This window comes from Dendrobates tinctorius, unplaced genomic scaffold (assembly GCF_039654945.1).
Source record: "Dendrobates tinctorius isolate UK_male_01 unplaced genomic scaffold, ASM3965494v1 ptg000079l, whole genome shotgun sequence".
NCBI classification, from domain to species: domain Eukaryota; kingdom Metazoa; phylum Chordata; class Amphibia; order Anura; family Dendrobatidae; genus Dendrobates; species Dendrobates tinctorius.
Window position 1 is genome coordinate 18603850 of NW_027361747.1, and position 16964 is coordinate 18620813.

Below are 16964 nucleotides of genomic sequence, written 5' to 3' on the forward strand. Positions count from 1 at the left end.
CTTGCCATACCCCCCTGTAAGGAAGTTTACAGTGATTTGGACTTTCTCATCAAAGCATTTTATTGTCTATTCTTCTCAAGGTCCTAGATGAACTGGAAGACATGAAGTCTGAAGCTGAACTTTTAAAGAAACAGTTAGCAAGTGAAAGGCTCACAATTAAGAATCTGGAGACTTTGCTAGCTACAAACCGAGAGAAGGAGTTCCAGAGTCATCTAAGTTCACATGAGAAGGAATCGGAGATTCAGCTGCTGAAAGATAAGCTGACCCTAGCTGACAGTAAACTGTGAGTATCCTTTCTATCTGAGATTCCTATAAAACTCTTACACTCTTCAATAATCCCGACAATTTGATCATTGTTTAATATGATCATTTAATGAGTAGCGTATTTTTAAGACTATAAGACGCACCTAGGGTTTAAAGGAGGAAAATAGAAAAAAAAATTGAAGCAAAAAATGTGATATATATTTAATAACATGTCTGCTGACATTGTTATGGGGGAGATCTGCTGCTGGAGGGCCACAGGTTGTGCAACACTCTTGTATGGGGACAGCAGTTTTGCACAACCTGTGTTTCTGCAGCTGTTGCCAAGCTGTTACAGCTGCTATCATCCCAGTCTGTCCAAGTATGATGGGGGTGTAGCTTTGCAAACATCTGCAGGGCCACCTGGACGGGTGGCCCTGCAGTGGAATTTAAAAAAGGAGGCTCATACAAATCGTGATGACAGAATCTGTCATCACAATTTGTATGAGTTTCATTTTTTAAATTTTGTGCTTGCTCCACCCTTGCCGTGGGCAGCGTTTGCACACTTTCATATCACAGCATTCTAGCGAAAAATGGTGCTGGGCGCAGCGTATGCTCTGATTAACCTTTGGCAGTCTCCAGCAAAATGGCAGCTGCCCATATGCAGATTGGGACCTCGGCTGAATGACGAGCCGAGATGTAGATTTCTGCATGCGTCAGTGGTACCATTTTGCTGGAGACCGCCGCCTGCTTCCTGCAGCATTGATCCTGCCTCCAGTAACTCCTCGGTGAACCAGATAAGCTACATTTGGACTACAAGATGCACTTCCATTTTCTTCCCAAATTTGGGGGGGTAGGGTGGATGAGTGTTTCTTAAAATATGATAAATCAGAATAACATATCAGTTCTGGTGTTTTGACTAAAGGAATGCTGCCACAGCATTAAATCAACTGTCACATTGATTACATCGGTAAATGTTGTTTTCATGCTTCGGGCAGCTTTCTGTTAAATCCACAATATCTCATAACCTGAGATAGCTTTCATTATGACTGCAAATGCTGACCTGGAGGGTTGTAGAAAGCCGCTTATCATGCCAGGATCCCACAACTGCACACAATTTCTCCCAGAGGGGTAGTCTCTATGTTTTGGGAAATAGTATTTTCACTTTTTTATTTTTTGAGAGAAAATTAGTTTGGGACCAACTAGGGGTTATTCTTAGTTAATCTCATTCTGCAGCCATCATTGAATAAACAGCCTTAAAACTAAACAGTGCAAAGTTTTTCATTGAACCAAATTGCAAAAATTATTTTCTCCTTCGCCTCATTGGGGGACACAGGACTATGGTGCATGCTGCTGCCGCTAGGAGGCTGACACTAAGTGAACACAAAAATGGTTTGCTCCTCCTCCTCCGCAGTATACACCCTCATGCTGGCTCTAAGCGAACCAGTTCATTCTTAGTGTCCGTAGGAAGCACACAGGTCTGGTTTTCAGGCCATCTTCCCCCCCCCCCCCCCCCCAACCATGAAGAGGAGAGAGGGGTGACGGACCCCATTGAAAGGGTCCTGATCTCCCCAAACCAACAACAGGCGAGCACGTGGAGTGTCGCCTCCACGTATCCTCTCCTGCGACGTGGGACACCATGCCGGACACAGCCCTGTCAACCCTGAGGTAATGAAACCCTAGGCTGCACAGAGGCACATAGATAGTCTGTGCGGCCCCCACTGCATCACCAATACTGAAAACTGTGGTGATGGAAGGAGGCGAACGGTCCCTTTCCTCATTCCCTACAAGGGAAGACGGATTAAGGGTGCCTGCACCGTTCATTACACAGCCCCCCTCCCCTCTAAGGCCTGGATCACACTTCCGTTTTTTTAAATCCATCCAAATCCGTCGTTTTCCGTTAAAAAACGGATCCGCCATGTTTTTGGCGGATCCGTTTTTTTTCTCCCATAGACTTGCATTAGCGGCTACCGCGGATCCGTCAAAAAAAACGGATCCGGTAGCATCCGTTTGCGGCAAAAAACGGAAACGGATCCGTTTGGCGGACACAAAAAAACGGATGTGTGAAACAGGCCTAACCTGGCGGATTTCCCATGGAGGGTGGGCTAGGACGGCTCCTGCAGCACTGCGTTCCTCTTCGTCGTCGAGGCCCCGACGTTCTTTCAGCCGGCGCCCACATTGTACCTGCAGCTTCCGGCCAGCGACAGCGCTATTTCCGACCCGTGTGCAGGCGGCCCCACATTCACGGCGCGCCCCCCGGCATTCTTCCAGCCGGCACCGAAACTTTAGCCCACGGCTTCAGCCTGTACTGGGCCGTAGGCCGCGGGTTCCGCCTTCAGGCACGTGTATATCTGGCGGGGCCCACCCACCTGTCGGCGCTTCGCAGAGAGGCGCCTCTTTTTGAATTTCGGCCACTGACAAGCCACAGGTCTCACTGCAACCCTACAGGACGCTCAGGGGCACAGGACCAGGGTAAGTGCTGCAGCCCTATTTTGCCGGCAAGGCTGCGCTGATTTTTAGAACTGCACTTAATATAGACTATTGCAACCGCCCCATCAGCATATAGTCCATATCAGCCAGAGGTACAGCATGTCCAGAAAGGCCAAGACTCATACGGTGTTATTCACCTCATGTACCTCATGTCGGATTGTTTTCCCGAGGGTGCAGAATAATCAATTATGCTAGCCTGCGATTTCAAACGCGCTCAGGAGCCCTCCGCTGCGACAGAGCCCAGTGTACCTAGCCCTACTAAATGGCCTTCGTCTCTGTCGCTGTCCATGTCGTCACTAACTAGAGCGATTGAGTCCCTTCTGGCCCCCAACAGGGGTAGGGACAGTAGCTTGCCTGTCTTAGGCTACTTTCACACTTGCGTTTTTTTGGGCTGCGTTTTTGCGCATACATGCGCATGCGTTTTTTCTCCTATACTTAACATGGGTGCGCATTGTCAGGCGTTTGTATGCGCGTACGTGTTTTGTAGTGTGCGCCCGGGCGCACAAAATGCATCCTGTTGCATTTTTTGTGCGTCCGACCTGTCTCAAAAAAACGCATGCGCACGCAATGCGCACGAAATTCACCCAAAACCCATTAAAGTCTATGGGAGCGCTGACATGCGCATGGTTTTTTTGCAAAATCCATGCGCAAAAAACAAGAAAACGCATTAAAAACACATGATGCGTTTTTATGCGCGTTTGCACTGCGCACGCAGCGCAAAAAAACGCAAGTGTGAAAATAGCCTTAGAGAGATCCTCCACCTCATAGTAAGCTTCGGCCTGCAAGGGCCGCTCTCACTCTAGGCAGTCGCAGAGGAAACAAACCATACTGCGTCTCCCATGCCCTCTGGCGCCTCGGCATCCATGAGCTTCGTCTCTCGGTCCCCCTCGCCAGAGTTCGGTAGCGAGCAGAACTTGAACTATGACTAAAATGGGCCCCTCAATTTGGATGCGCATGGTTATCAGGAGACAATTGATAGTCTCATTGAGACCGTCAATCAAACCCTGAAGAATGATGAGGAATCCACTCTTACCCCACGGTACAAAAGGTGTCATTTAAACGGGCCAAACGTCCTCATAGGGTGTTTGGCAGTCACCCAGAATTCGAGGACAGTGCAGCGGCATAGGGAGCGGCCAGACAAGCATTTCTCAGGTCAGAGGGCACTTGAAGCGAGATACTCATTTGCTTCTGATCTCCGCAAAAAATGGTCAGAATCCCCTCCAGTGGATCCACTCGTATCGCACTTGGCCTCCAAAACCCTGCTGTTCTACCCAGGGCTGTGGAGTCGGAGTCGTGGAGTCGGAGATAGTTTTGGTCAGAGTCGGTAGAAATGTACCGACTCCGACTCCAGCTTTAAAAAAAATGTATGAATATTTCATAATTGAACTTTCATATGAATTTTATAAATGTTACTCAAATATATATGTTCTATCAAACTATGAACAACAGTGATAAGCAGTTCTGCTGGAGATAGAGACATTTCTTACTTCTTGTGTGTCACTGTTCTCCACTGCCCTTATCTAATCTTATACTTGGTTAACCTCATGCTGCCCCAACCCCCCTACTTACAATGTATGAAACTGAAAGTGAAAATGTGTTGCAAATTCTGAGTAGTAAAGGTCCTCTTCTAGACTAGATCATACTAGGTGTGCGTCTTCCAAGCATCTCACAGCTGCCTGCTACTCAGAAGAGGAAGACTGTAAGAAGTATTATCCTTTCAACAAACTTTGCATCAGTTAACTGTGAGTACATGAGGAATAATAACAGTATTACTGACCACTATATCAGTTGTACGACCTGGCAATAATTTTGTACAATTGTTTTTAGGAAAAACAATTGTCATTTGGATTGTGAATGCAGAATTAAAAACCTGAGAATGTCAAAGAAGCATCACATTAAATCAGCTGTATTTGAACATTTCACCATCACTCAAGATATAAAACATTATGTCTGTCAGTGTATGACAAATGATCCAGACAAAAACAAATGCTGTGAAGCCAAGATGAGTGCATATTCAGGCAAAGATAAAAATGCTCCTACCAGAGCTTCTAATCTAAAGAGACATTTACAGCGCTTTCATCCAGAAGTACTGAAAGCAGTGGATGAGAAAGACTGCATCCAAACCAATGAACCAGTGCCCAGCTCTTCCAGCCAAACAAAGGAGCAGAGAACTTTGCAGCCATCAGTTGCAAGATATTTTGTCAGTGACAAAGTTACTGTGACAATGACAGTAGATACATTTAAAAAACATCATAGAGCTTGTTGTAAAGGATAGTGTGCCTATTTCATTATTTTCACGACCAGCTTTTATGTGTCTGAATGGGGAAATGGCCTGCAAGCTTGGTGTTTCTCTGGAGAGAGAGAGTATTAGAAAATTAGTAATAGAAGAAGCTTTTAAACAAAAGGAAGAACTTAAAAAGACTCTCAAGGGACGCTTTCTGTTTCTTAAAATGGATGCCTGCACACGTCACAGAGTGAACTATTTTGCCATCAATGTCCGATTTGTTTGTGACAAAAATGAAATAGTTACCAAGACATTGGTAACCAAAGACACCAGTAAAAGACACCAAAGCTCATCACACCAGTGAGTTTCTCCAGGTCTTGGTGGAAAAGGTTCTGCAAGACTATGAACTTAAAAAAGAGCAAGTTCTTTCTGTCGTAACTGACAATGCTTCAAATATGATAAGTACTATTAAGCTAATGAATGAGAGTAATGATGGTGACCAGCAGCTAGAAGAACATTCTGGGTCCACAGACACAGAAATGTTTGAAATAGAGGAACACAGTATTGTAACTGAGGAGCAAACTGAAGTTGCTTCAGATGAACAGCAACATGATAGTTTAGATGATCTTGTTGAAACTGTGTCAATGTTCTTTCATTCATCACATGCGCTGTGTTGTGCATACGCTACAGCTGGCTATAAGAGACAGTCTGCAAGAAGGACATGCTGCTGCACTGATTGGCAAGGTGAGAAAATTGGCTACTGTTGCCAGAACCCCTAAAGTTGACTCAATTTTGAAGAGACGTGCTGGAAAAGGGGCAATTATTGATCAAGCCACACGATGGGGCAGTACTTACTTAATGATTCAGCGCTTGGTTGAACTGAAAACCTTTCTTGTAGACATGGCTAACCCTCAACTGACGCTAAATGAAAGTCAGTGGAATCAGGTGACTGAGCTGGAAAAATTGCTAGAGCACCCATTTACAGTGACTAAAAAATTACAAGCAGAGGACTTAACTCCAGGTATTTTCTTAAAGGAGTGGAAGAACCTGATGTTTCGCCTGTCCCAAAGAGGAGGGTTAATTGCAAGTGGCATTGCTACATCAATGAAACGGAGAGAGGAGCTACTATTACAAAATAACATTCTTTTGGCAGCTGTTTATGTAGACCCAATGCATCGGATTCTTCTAGATGATCAACAGCTAAGTAAAGGAAAAGAAGCTCTGTTTGAAATAGCAGTAAGGATGAAAGGGTTGCAGAACAGTCAGAAGGAACAAGAAGAATTTGGTCGTCCTGCCACATCTTCACCCTCATCATCAACTGATGAAGAATTTAATTTCGAAAAATATTTGGATCACAAGGACCGTGCAAAGCGTTCCCGCATAGAAGAAGAGTCATCCCCATCAAGGAACACAGCCAGTACATTTCAGCAGAATTTTTCATGTGCACTAAAAGAAATTGAGAAATTTGACCGTTCATCAAAAATAACAGTGCAACAAGCGATTCCTCTGTATCCTGAAATTGTTAGAGATGTTGCCCGAGTGGTTACTGCTTTGCCACCAACACAAGTTAGTGTAGAGAGGTTGTTCTCTGCTCTCAAAATAATTAGATCAGATTTGAGGGTATCCATGAAGGAGGATCTGACAGAGGCAATACTTTTTCTGAGGACAAATTTATAGATTTCTTCTTATTAACTGCATAAAAGTGTTTATTGCATATTTACTTACAGTTTAGAAAAGTTTATAAAAGTTATTTGCTATATTCTAATTGTATTCTAATAAATGTAGTTTTTGCTCTAAGTGGTCTGATTACTTATATGATGGTGAGAAACTGAATAAGCACGATGTTTAATATTTTACAACAGTAAATTTGTTGTTATGAATTGGCCATTTATGAAGGAGTCGGAGTCGGAGCCTGATAAAATCCAGGAGTCGGAGTCGCAACTGTGGCTTACCGACTCCACAGCCCTGGTTCTACCTCACGGATCCCACAGATCGTCTAACAGAGAGCCTTGCTCGTTCAGTTTTTGAAGCTTCGGGATCAGCTCTCTCCTTCCTTCGCGGCAACATGGGTGGCTAAGGCCATGGTATCCTGGGCAGAGTCTTTAAATAGAGCCCTGCAGGGTACTGACCTTCACCAGAGGTAGTGTATCTCGCAAATCAGATCGCTTTGGCTGGAGACTACTTGATTAATGCTTCCCTGGACGCAGCTAACTGCGCGGCACTTGCGGCCGCGAGTGCTATCTCAATTAGAAGAGCTCTGTGACTCAGGACATGGCGAGCAGACTCAACATCGAAGAAGTCCCTAACTTCTCTGCCTTACCAAAGCGGTCGCTTATTCGGTGAGAAGCTAGATCAACTTATCTCGGACACCGCAGGACGGAAAAGTAACTTTCTGCCCCAACAAAGGATTAGGCGACTGTTTCGTCACCAACTGTAGGCCCGTTTTCAGTTCTTCCGCAGCCTCGGGTGGGTCACCTCGACCAATCCTGCTGGCTCAGGTCGCCCCACTCAGGGGGACAGAGATCGTCAAATCTCATATAGATCCAATCCGCTGGGGAAGAACTATCCCAACCACTCCAAATCTTAAGGGATCAAGGTCCCACAGATTTTCAATCAAATGACTCAAGGCATTTTCCGGTCGACACCAGCAGGGTAGGCGGTCGCCTGCTGTGGGTTCGCCATGTCTGGCTCTGCATCGTGGACGACGCTTGGGTCAGAGATCTGGTATCCTCCGGATTCAAAATAGAATTTGTCGCTCGCCCTCCAAAATGTTTTTTTTCTTTCCAGTCCCCCCAAAGCAAAGGCATCATCTCCTGGCGGGTCACCCTGTCCGGATTCAGTCGGACAATGCCACGGCCGTGGCTTACATCAATCACCAAGGGGGCACCCGCAGCAGGGCGACCATGCGCGAAGTGGAACACATTCTCCTTTGGGCCGAGAGGAATCACTCAGTGATCTCAGCAGTTCACACTCCAGGCGTAGAGAACTGGGCGGCAGACTTTCTCAGCCAGCAGGGTCTTGCTTCAGGGGAGTGGTCTCTTCAGCCAGACGTTTTTCAACAGATTTGTCATCATTGGGGAATCCCAGATGTGGATCTCATGGCTTCCAGGTTAAACGCCAGAGTTTGTTGCTCGGTCCTGGGACCCAAAGGCCATCGGCGTGGACGCCTTGGTTCTTTCGTGGAATCAGTTTTGTCTCCCGTACGCATTTCCCCTGTTATCACTGCTTCCAAAAGTCATCAGGAAGGTCAAGTCGGGAGGGGCCCCAGTAATCCTGGTCACCCCAGACTGGCATCGTCGGGCATGGTATGCAGAGCTAGTGCAACTAGTTGCCAAGATCCCCTGGCGACTACCGGATTTTCCGGATCTACTTTCCCAAGGTCTGATTTACCACCAGAATTCAGGGGCCCTGTGTTTAACGGCCTGGCCGTTGAATCCTGGGTCCTCACCCAGCCGGGGTTCTCCAGGGATGTAGTTACTATGATGATTAGCGCTCGAAAGCCCACCTCGGCGCGTATCTATAACCGCAAATGGAAAGTCTTTTTTGCGTGGTGCAGAGACCGCGATCGTCCTCCGCTCATTTTTTTCCATTCCCAACATTTTAGAATTTCTTTAAGCCTGCCTGGACTCTGGTCTAGCACCGAGCTCCCTCAAAGGACAAATCTCAGCTTTGTCCGTCCTATTTCAGCACAGGATTGCTTCTAATCTACAGGTGAAGACTTTCATTCTGGGGGTCTCCCATGTGGTGCCTCCCTATAGAGCTTCCCTGGACGCCTGGTACATTAACCTGGTCCTAGGTATTCTGCAGGAATGAGACCACTAAGATACAGAGCGGACGGCACCGCTTTTACCTTGCTTGCACAGGTGATGTACGGCCGGCATTAGATCCACACTAAGCTATTCCCGGGTTCTTCACCTCGTAGCAATCAATCTTGAGCTCCAAACAGCAGAAAATGGTCGCACTCCAAGGGATGAATTATATTCATTTATTGACACATAAATTACATGTCAAGTCGGGGTAGTGGTGAAAAGTGCAGAGAGGCTGACAACGGCCGTTTCGCGCTATCAAAGCGCTTCTATGGGTCCAAGAAGAAGAAGCGTGATAGCGCGAAACGGCCGTTGTCCGCCTCTGCACTTTTCACCACTACCCCGACTTGACATGTAATTTATGTGTCAATAAACGAATATAATTCATCCCTTGGAGTGCGACCATTTTCTGCTGTTTGGAGCTCAATTCTGCAGGAATCTCCTTTCAAGCCACTGCAAGATGTCTTGTTAACGTACCTCTCATGGAAAACCGCTTTTCTCATTGCTATAACGTCAGTCCGACGGGTTTCAGAGTTGGCTGCTCTATCCTGCCGAGCCCCGTTTCTGATTTTTCACCGGGATAAGGTGGTTCTCAGACCACCCCCCCCCCCCTTTTCTGCCAAAGGTCGTTTCCTCTTTTCACATTAACGAGGACATTGTCATGCCCTCGTTTTGTCCGGCATCGGTGCACCACGTAGAAAAGTCCCTTCACACTTTGGACCTAGTGAGAGCTCTCTGGAGGTATGTGTCACGAACAGCATCCTTTCGCCAGACGGACGTGCTGTTAGCGCTCCCCGAGGGTCACAGGAAGTGATTCGCTGCTTCAAGGTCGCCAATAGCCAGGTGGATTCATTTAGCTATTCAGGAATCTTACCGCGTCAGAGGCAAACCTATTCCAGCAGGGATCAGGGCACACGCCAGGGCACTACAATATTCACACTCAGACTTCAGCAGATGCGAGTCTGGGTAGAAAGATTCTGCAGGCAGCGGTAGCACACCTATAAACAGTTGGTATTTGTGGCTTAAACCGTTGGGTCAGTTTCCCACCCAGGGACTTCTTTGGGACGTCCCATAGTCCTGTGTCCCCCCAATGAGGGGAAGGAGAAAGAGGGATTTTTGTGTGTACTCACCGTAAAATCCTTTTCTCCAAGACACTCATTGGGGACACGGTACCCACCCTGTTGGCTTGATGGCTCTTTTTGATAGTTGGGTTTCTTGACATGTTGTACGTATTCTACTGCTTTTGCATTGAACTGGTTCGCTTAGAGCCAGCAAGAAGGTGTATACTGCGGAGGAGGAGCTAACTGCCTTGCGGCAGCAGCATACACCCATGGTCCTGTGTCCCCCGATGAGTGTCTCGAAGAAAAGGATTTTACGGTGAGTACACACACAAATCCCTGTTTAAACTTTTCTTTGATTTTTCAAAATGGATCAAGGGGCAACGGGTCCTTTCAAGGCCCCGATCTCTCAAAATCATCAACAGGCGAGAACACGGAGTGTGGTCTTCCCGTACCCCCTGCTGCATCATCTCTATGCCATGCCTGGGCTCACTTCAAGGGCGAAGGGTCCCTTTCATGGGTCCGCTGTCCCCGTATCGACAACAGACAGGAACATGGAGTGTCGTCCCCATGTATCACCTTCTGGAGCCAGGCATTCAGCCGGACAAAAACCCTGCCCCCACCCCAAAGGATGAACCCAGGGAATATGCAGAGGCACCCCAACCGTGTCCGTGCAGCCCCACTGCATCACCACTGCCATAAAGTGGATGATGGAAGGAGGCGAATGGGTCCTCTCCGCCTCCCTATCAAAGGGATGGCAAATTGATGGAGATCTGTGTGGCCAGCATACCTTCGTATCTGGCTCTGCTGCATCTGGCCAGTAAGTACAGTGCAGCGTCCTTGGTCAGCAGGAGGGCTCCTTTCTAGGCGCAGAGATGGTCCTGACCCCCGAGGGGATGGTTGTCCCTTCGGCGCTTCCCCCAGGTCGGCGCTCGCCACCGCAAATCTTGTCCCCGGCTTCTGGCTGGACTAGGCCTGGGTCTGCCCACGTTTCAGGCGCTTCTTCAAGACGAGAAGCGCCACGGCTGCGTCTCTGCTCTCTGTCCTCGCTCCGCCCACATTTTCTGGCGCTTCTCGTTCCTCACGAGAAACGCCAACTTATTCCCGGGGGACCATCACTTCTGCCTTCGCCGCACCGCCACTGCATGTGTGGCTGCAACAGATGGCTCACCGCGGCTCTCACCAGCAACGACTTGTGCGCCCCCTGGACAGTCACTCCTTTGGTGGTTTTCATATATGTCTCACATGAATTGAATGCATGAGAAGTCCAAATGGCAACATATGTATGGACCATGTTTTTATACAGATAAAATCTTGAGAAAGGCTTTAAATAGCCGAAACGTTGATATTATGTCTGTATAACATTGGTCTCACTACACCTAATTGTGCCTTTTTTGGATGAATAAAATAACAGATTGATATTATACTGTGTGCCGAGGTTCTTTTTCATATATATTCTATTTTTTCCTCTGAGCACCAGATTAAAAGCAGTGAGCACCCCGTTTTCCATTATTGCAACAGATGGTCACCGGGGACGCACCTGATACACCGCCAGGCGGATTACTATCTCTTTTGGGTGCACGGACACAGGACCTGGGTAAGCTGGACACAGCACTTAACCCCTTTCCTGCAGTAGTCTCATAGCAGCTTTTACAATATGTCTCAGTCAAAGGCATCTAAGAAGGCTAATAAGACACACACAGCGGTGTATGCCTTATGTACCGCATGTAAGGCCCCTCTACCACGGGAACACCGTATTCCGTTCTGTTCAGCCTGCAACTCTTCATGCGCTCAGGAGCCCTCCGCTAATGCCGACCTTAGTGGACCTAGCTCTGCTGAGTAGGCCACGTCGCTGGCACAGTCCATGGCCTCCCTGGCTAAAGCTATAGAATCCTTCCGTGATTCCTCCTCAAGCCAGGGCATCATTTTGTCTTGCGTGGAAAGCCCCTCACCCAAGCGAGAGTCTTCCTCAGACAGGGGCCGATCAAAAGCAGAAGACTTGCAATCTTCTAGGAAACGTCCTCATAGCTCGTCCACCAAGCATTCCGGTGCTTTTCCCGCTCTCCCTCACCAGGGGTTCACAGCGAACACTCGAAATATTGCAGACCCAGACTCCCAAGAGTACCAGGAGTCTCTAGATTCTCTCGTTGACACGGTCAATAAAGCTCAGAGTAGACGAGGAACCCAGGACTAGTCGGAACACACTGTGTCCTTTAAGAGGATCAAACACCCTCACAGGGTGTTTGCTAACCACCCTGAATTTACGGACATTGTCCAGAGACATAAAAGTCACCCAAACAAGCGATTTACAGGGCAAAAGCCGCTGCATTCGCGGTACCCCTTTGCTCCTACTCTAAGGAAGGAGTGGACAGAGTCCCCTGCAGTGAATCCACCCATATCACGTCTTGCTTCCAAGACTCTCTTGTCGTTGTCTGACAGCTCGTCTATTAAAAACCCCACTGATCGACAGATTGATAATCTCGCGTGGTCAGTCTTTGAAGCCGCTGGCGCGGCACTTTCCCCATCTTTTGCCACAACATGAGTGGCAAGAGCTATGGTAACCTGGGCTGAAGCCAGACGAGACAATAACCTGCCTCCTGAGGCGGTCAGTTTCACTTACCAGATTGCCCGGGCCGGGGATTACGTTGTGCATACCTCTCTAGATGCAGCTAACTGTGCCGCTTTAGCAGCCGCAAACACCATTACTATCAGGAGAGCACTGTGGCTCCGTGAGTGACGGACAGATTCTGCTTACAAAAAATCTTTAACCTCTCTACCTTACCAGAGCGGGCGATTGTTCTGAGTGAAACTAGACCAAATTATCTCCGATGCTACTGGAGGAAAGAGTAAATTCCTTCCTCAGCAAAGACCCAGTCGGCCCTTTCGAAGCCAAAACCAGGTTCGCTTCCGGCCATTTCGCAGCACCGCAAGCTGGTCATCCGCACCCGCTTCCTCTAACTCAGCCCATCCCCCGCGTAGGGACAGGGATCCCCAACCCTCGTACAAGCCCTCTGATTCCTAGAAAAGCAGACCCTCGCGGTCCGGACCCAAGGGTACCACATCCTGCAAGTTTTCTGTTCAATGACTCATTGCAGTATCCGGAGGACACAGGCAGGGTAGACGGCCGTCTACTCTTATTTTGTCAAGTCTAGCTTGCGGTCATTCACGACCAATGGGTCATAGATCTGGTGTCTTCTGAATGCAAAATAGAATTTGCGTCCCCCCCCCCCAACACTCTTCTTCCAGTCGCATCTTACAAAGACAGGCACATGCAGCCCCTTTCCATCAAGCCATACATGCACTCCGTAAGGACTGAGTCGTTGTCCCGATCCCACACACAGAAAGGTTCAAGGGGTTTTACTCAAACCTTTTTGTGGTTCCAAAGAAGGACGGAACCATGCGCCCCATTCTGGACTTAAAACTGTTAAACAGGTTTGTCAGGGTTCGTCACTTCAGAATGGAGTCTCTCTGTTAAGTCATCACCTCGCTGGAGAAAGGGGAATACCTCACGTCCGTCGACATAAAGGATGCGTATCTTCACATACCAAACTTTGCAGGTCACCAAAGATTTCTACGCTTAGCTATCGGCGACGAGCACTTTCAGTCTCGCCACCTCCCTCAGAGTGTTCACCAAGGTCATGGCAGCCGTCATGTCTATTCTGCACTCTCGGGGCGCGGTGATCCTGCCCTACCTAGATGACGTGCTCATCAAGGGATAGTCCCTTCAGGCCTGTGCAGAGTGTATAAGCATCGCTGTGGACACTCACTCATTTGGGTTGGCTGGTAAACCTAACCAAGTCCTCCCCAGCTCCATTCCAGCGAATTTCCTTTTTCAGGATGATCCTGAACACTTCCCAATGGTTGGTTATTCTCGCTCCAGAGAATGTCTCAGCACTGACCCAGGGGACCCAGAAGCTTTCTCTTGCCCGCCCGCACTCCCTGCGGTTCGGCATGCAGGTCCTGGGGAAAATGGTGGCGACAATCGAGGCAGTACCGTTCGCTCAACTTCATCTCTATCCTCTGCAGCAGGCATTGCTGACAGTTTGGGACAGAAATCGTCCTCTCTGGACCGCCATTTTCGCCTGTCACAGCGGGTCAGGCGGTCTCTCAGGTGTTGGACATTGACATCCTCATTGAGTCAGGGAAGGTCTTTTCTTCCAGTTCACTGGCTGGTGGTGACCACCGACGCCAGTCTCCTAGGTTGGGGAGCGATCTTCTGTCACCACATGGCTCAGGGCCTCATCCGTAGGTCTTTCAGCAAATTTGCCAACATTGCTGAACATCTGATGTACACTACCGTTCAAAAGTTTGGGGTCACCCAGACTATTTTGTGTTTTCCGTGAAAACTCATACTTTTATTAATCAAATGGGTTGCCAAATGAATTTAAAATCTAGTCTAGACATTGACAAGGTTCGAAAAAAAAGATTTTTATTTGAAATAATTTTCTCCTTCAAACTTTGCTTTCGTCAAAGAATGCTCCCTTTGCAGCAATTACAGCATTGCACACCTTTTGCATTCTAGCAGTTAATTTGCTGAGGTAAGAAATTTCACCCCATGCTTCCAGAAGCCCCTCCCACAAGTTGGTTTGGCTTGATGGGCATCTTTTGTGTACCATACGGTCAAGCTGCTCCCACAACAGCTCAAAGGGGTTGAGATCTGGTGACTGCGCTGGTCACTCCATTACAGATAGAATACCAGCTGCCTGCTTCTTCCCTAAATAGTTCTTGCATAATTTGGAGGTGTGCTTTGTGTCATTGTCCTGTTGTAGGATTAAATTGGCTCCAATCAAGCACTGTCCACAGTGTCAAATCTCCCACTTTACCAGCACCAAAGCAACCGCAGACCATCACATTACCTCCACCATGCTTGACAGATTGCATCAGGCACTCTTCCAGCATCTTTTAAATTGTTCTGCGTCTCACAAATGTTCATCTGTGTGATCCAAACACCTCAAACTTGGATTCGTCTGTCCATAACAGTTTCCCATCTTGCTCTGTCCAATGTCTGTTCTTTTGCCCATATTAATCTTTGCTTTTTATTAGCCAGTCTCAGATATGGCCTTTTCTTTGCCACTCTGCCCTGAAGGCCAGCATCCCGGAGTCACCTCTTGACTGTAGATGTTGACACTGGCGTTTTGCCTGTACTGTTTAATGAAGCTGCCTGTTGAGGACCTGTGAGGCGTCAATTTCTCAAACTACAGACTCTAATGTACTTGTTTTGTTGCTCAGTTGTGCAGCAGGGCCTCCCACTTCTCTTTCTACTCTGGTTAAAGCCTGTTTGTGCTCTCCTCTGAAGGGAGTAGTACACACCGTTGTAGGAAATCTTCAGTTTCTTGGCAATTTCTCGCATGGAATAGCCTTCATTTCTAAGAACAAGAATAGACTGTCGAGTTTCACATGCAAATTGCCTCTTCAGAGAGGAAAAGGACTTGAACTCTATAGCGTCACCTGTTGGTAGTAGCGATCCTATAAGTCACAATCAACCCTTTAACGAGTCTTGTAATATGGCTTAGGATAAAAGCCAAATCAGAATCTCAATTTGCAGAGATGGTGTTTTGGGCTACAAGACTCGTTAAAGGGTTGATTGTGACTTATAGGATCGCTACTGCCAACAGGTGGCGCTATAGAGTTCAAGTCCTCTTCCTCTCTGAAGGGGCAATTTTCATATTATTTTCCCAGAGGAGCATTGCACAGCGAATAAGCCTCCTTACCTTGACAAGCCAGAGCTGGTTTGTCACTCTCCATAAGGAGAAACCTTACCCCTTAGACCAGAGTTTCACATGAAAATTCTTTTTTTCTGGCCATTTTGAGCGTTTAATGGAACCAACAAATGTAATACTCCAGATTCTCAACTAGCTCAAAGGAAAGCGACCCTAAACTTTTGAACGGTAGTGTAGACCTCATGGCCTCCAGGCTAAATGCCAAAGTTCCGGCATTCATAGCTCGTTCCTGCGACCCATCAGCCATCTGGTCGGATGCACTGGTGCTCCCGTGGCATCAGTTTTGCCTCCCTTACGTGTTTCCGCCGCTTCAGCTACTTTTGAGGGTCATCAGGAGGATCAAGGCAGAAGGAATCCCAGTGATCCTTGTCGCACCAGACTGGCCACGCCGAGCGTGGTACGCGGTACTAGTGCAACTAGTCGCTGATGTTCCCTGGCGGTTACCAGACCGCTCAGACCTTCTCCCTCAGGGGCCGATTTACCACCAGAACTCGAGAGTTCTGAGTTTGACGGCCTGTCCATTAAATCCTGGATTCTAGCCCAGACCGGGTTTTCGCAACAAGTCGCTTCCACCATGATTAACGCACGGAAACCTACATCCATGCGCATTTACCATCGCATCTGGAAGACCTTCTCGGTGTAGAACCCGCAGATATTCTTTGCTCATGTTTTCTATTCCTTCCATTTTGGAGTTTCTCCAAGCAGGGTTAGACTCAGGCCTGGCACTAGCCTCTCTCAAATGTCAAATCTCGGCCTTATCCGTTCTGTTTCAGCGAAGGATAGTTTCCAAATCACAGGGAGTGTCGCATCTTGTTCCCCCCCTACGAGATGCCCCTGGAGCCTTGGGACCTTAATCTGGTCCTAGGTGCCTTGCAAGAAGCCCCCTACGAACCTATGCAGGATGCAGCACTTGCCCTTTTTTCTTGGTAGGTTGCTTTTCTTGTGGCGGTAACATCAGGCGGGTCTCTGATCTGGCAGCCTTGTCTCGCAAGGCCCTATTTTTAGTTTTCCACCAGGACAAGGTGGTGTTGAGGACCATATGGTCGTCTCTTCCTTCCATCTGAATGAGGACATAGTTCTGCCCTCATTTTGCCCAGCGCCGGTCCATCGTACTGATAAAGCTCTCCACACTTTGGATTTGGTAGCGCACTCAGGAAATACATTTCCCGAACGGCGCTTTTCCTCAAATCAGATTCCCTCTTTGTGCTTCTGGAGGGGCACCGGAAGGGTCTTCCTGCTTCTAAAGCTACCATAGCAAGGTGGATCCGCTCAGCAATCCCAGAGGCTTATCGTATCAGAGGTCAGCCTATCCCGGCAGGGATTAAGGCACACTCCACTCGGTCAGTTGGTGCTTCCTGGGCTATTCGGTATCAGGCGTCAGCACAGCAGGTCTACGACTTGGTCCAGCCTGCACACGTTTGTTAAG

The 16964-nt window shown here is 48.0% G+C and overlaps 1 protein-coding gene across 4 annotated transcripts in view; it reads left to right on the plus strand.

Annotated features, from left to right (window-relative positions):
* CEP135 (centrosomal protein 135) overlaps positions 1-16964 on the plus strand; it is a 234113-nt gene that overhangs the window by 187882 nt on the left and 29267 nt on the right. For all 4 annotated transcript variants that reach the window (XM_073583574.1, XM_073583575.1, XM_073583573.1 and 1 more), the window contains one exon: positions 81-283. In XM_073583574.1, the coding sequence (XP_073439675.1) occupies positions 81-283 (203 nt within the window). The remainder of the gene's footprint in view (positions 1-80; positions 284-16964) is intronic.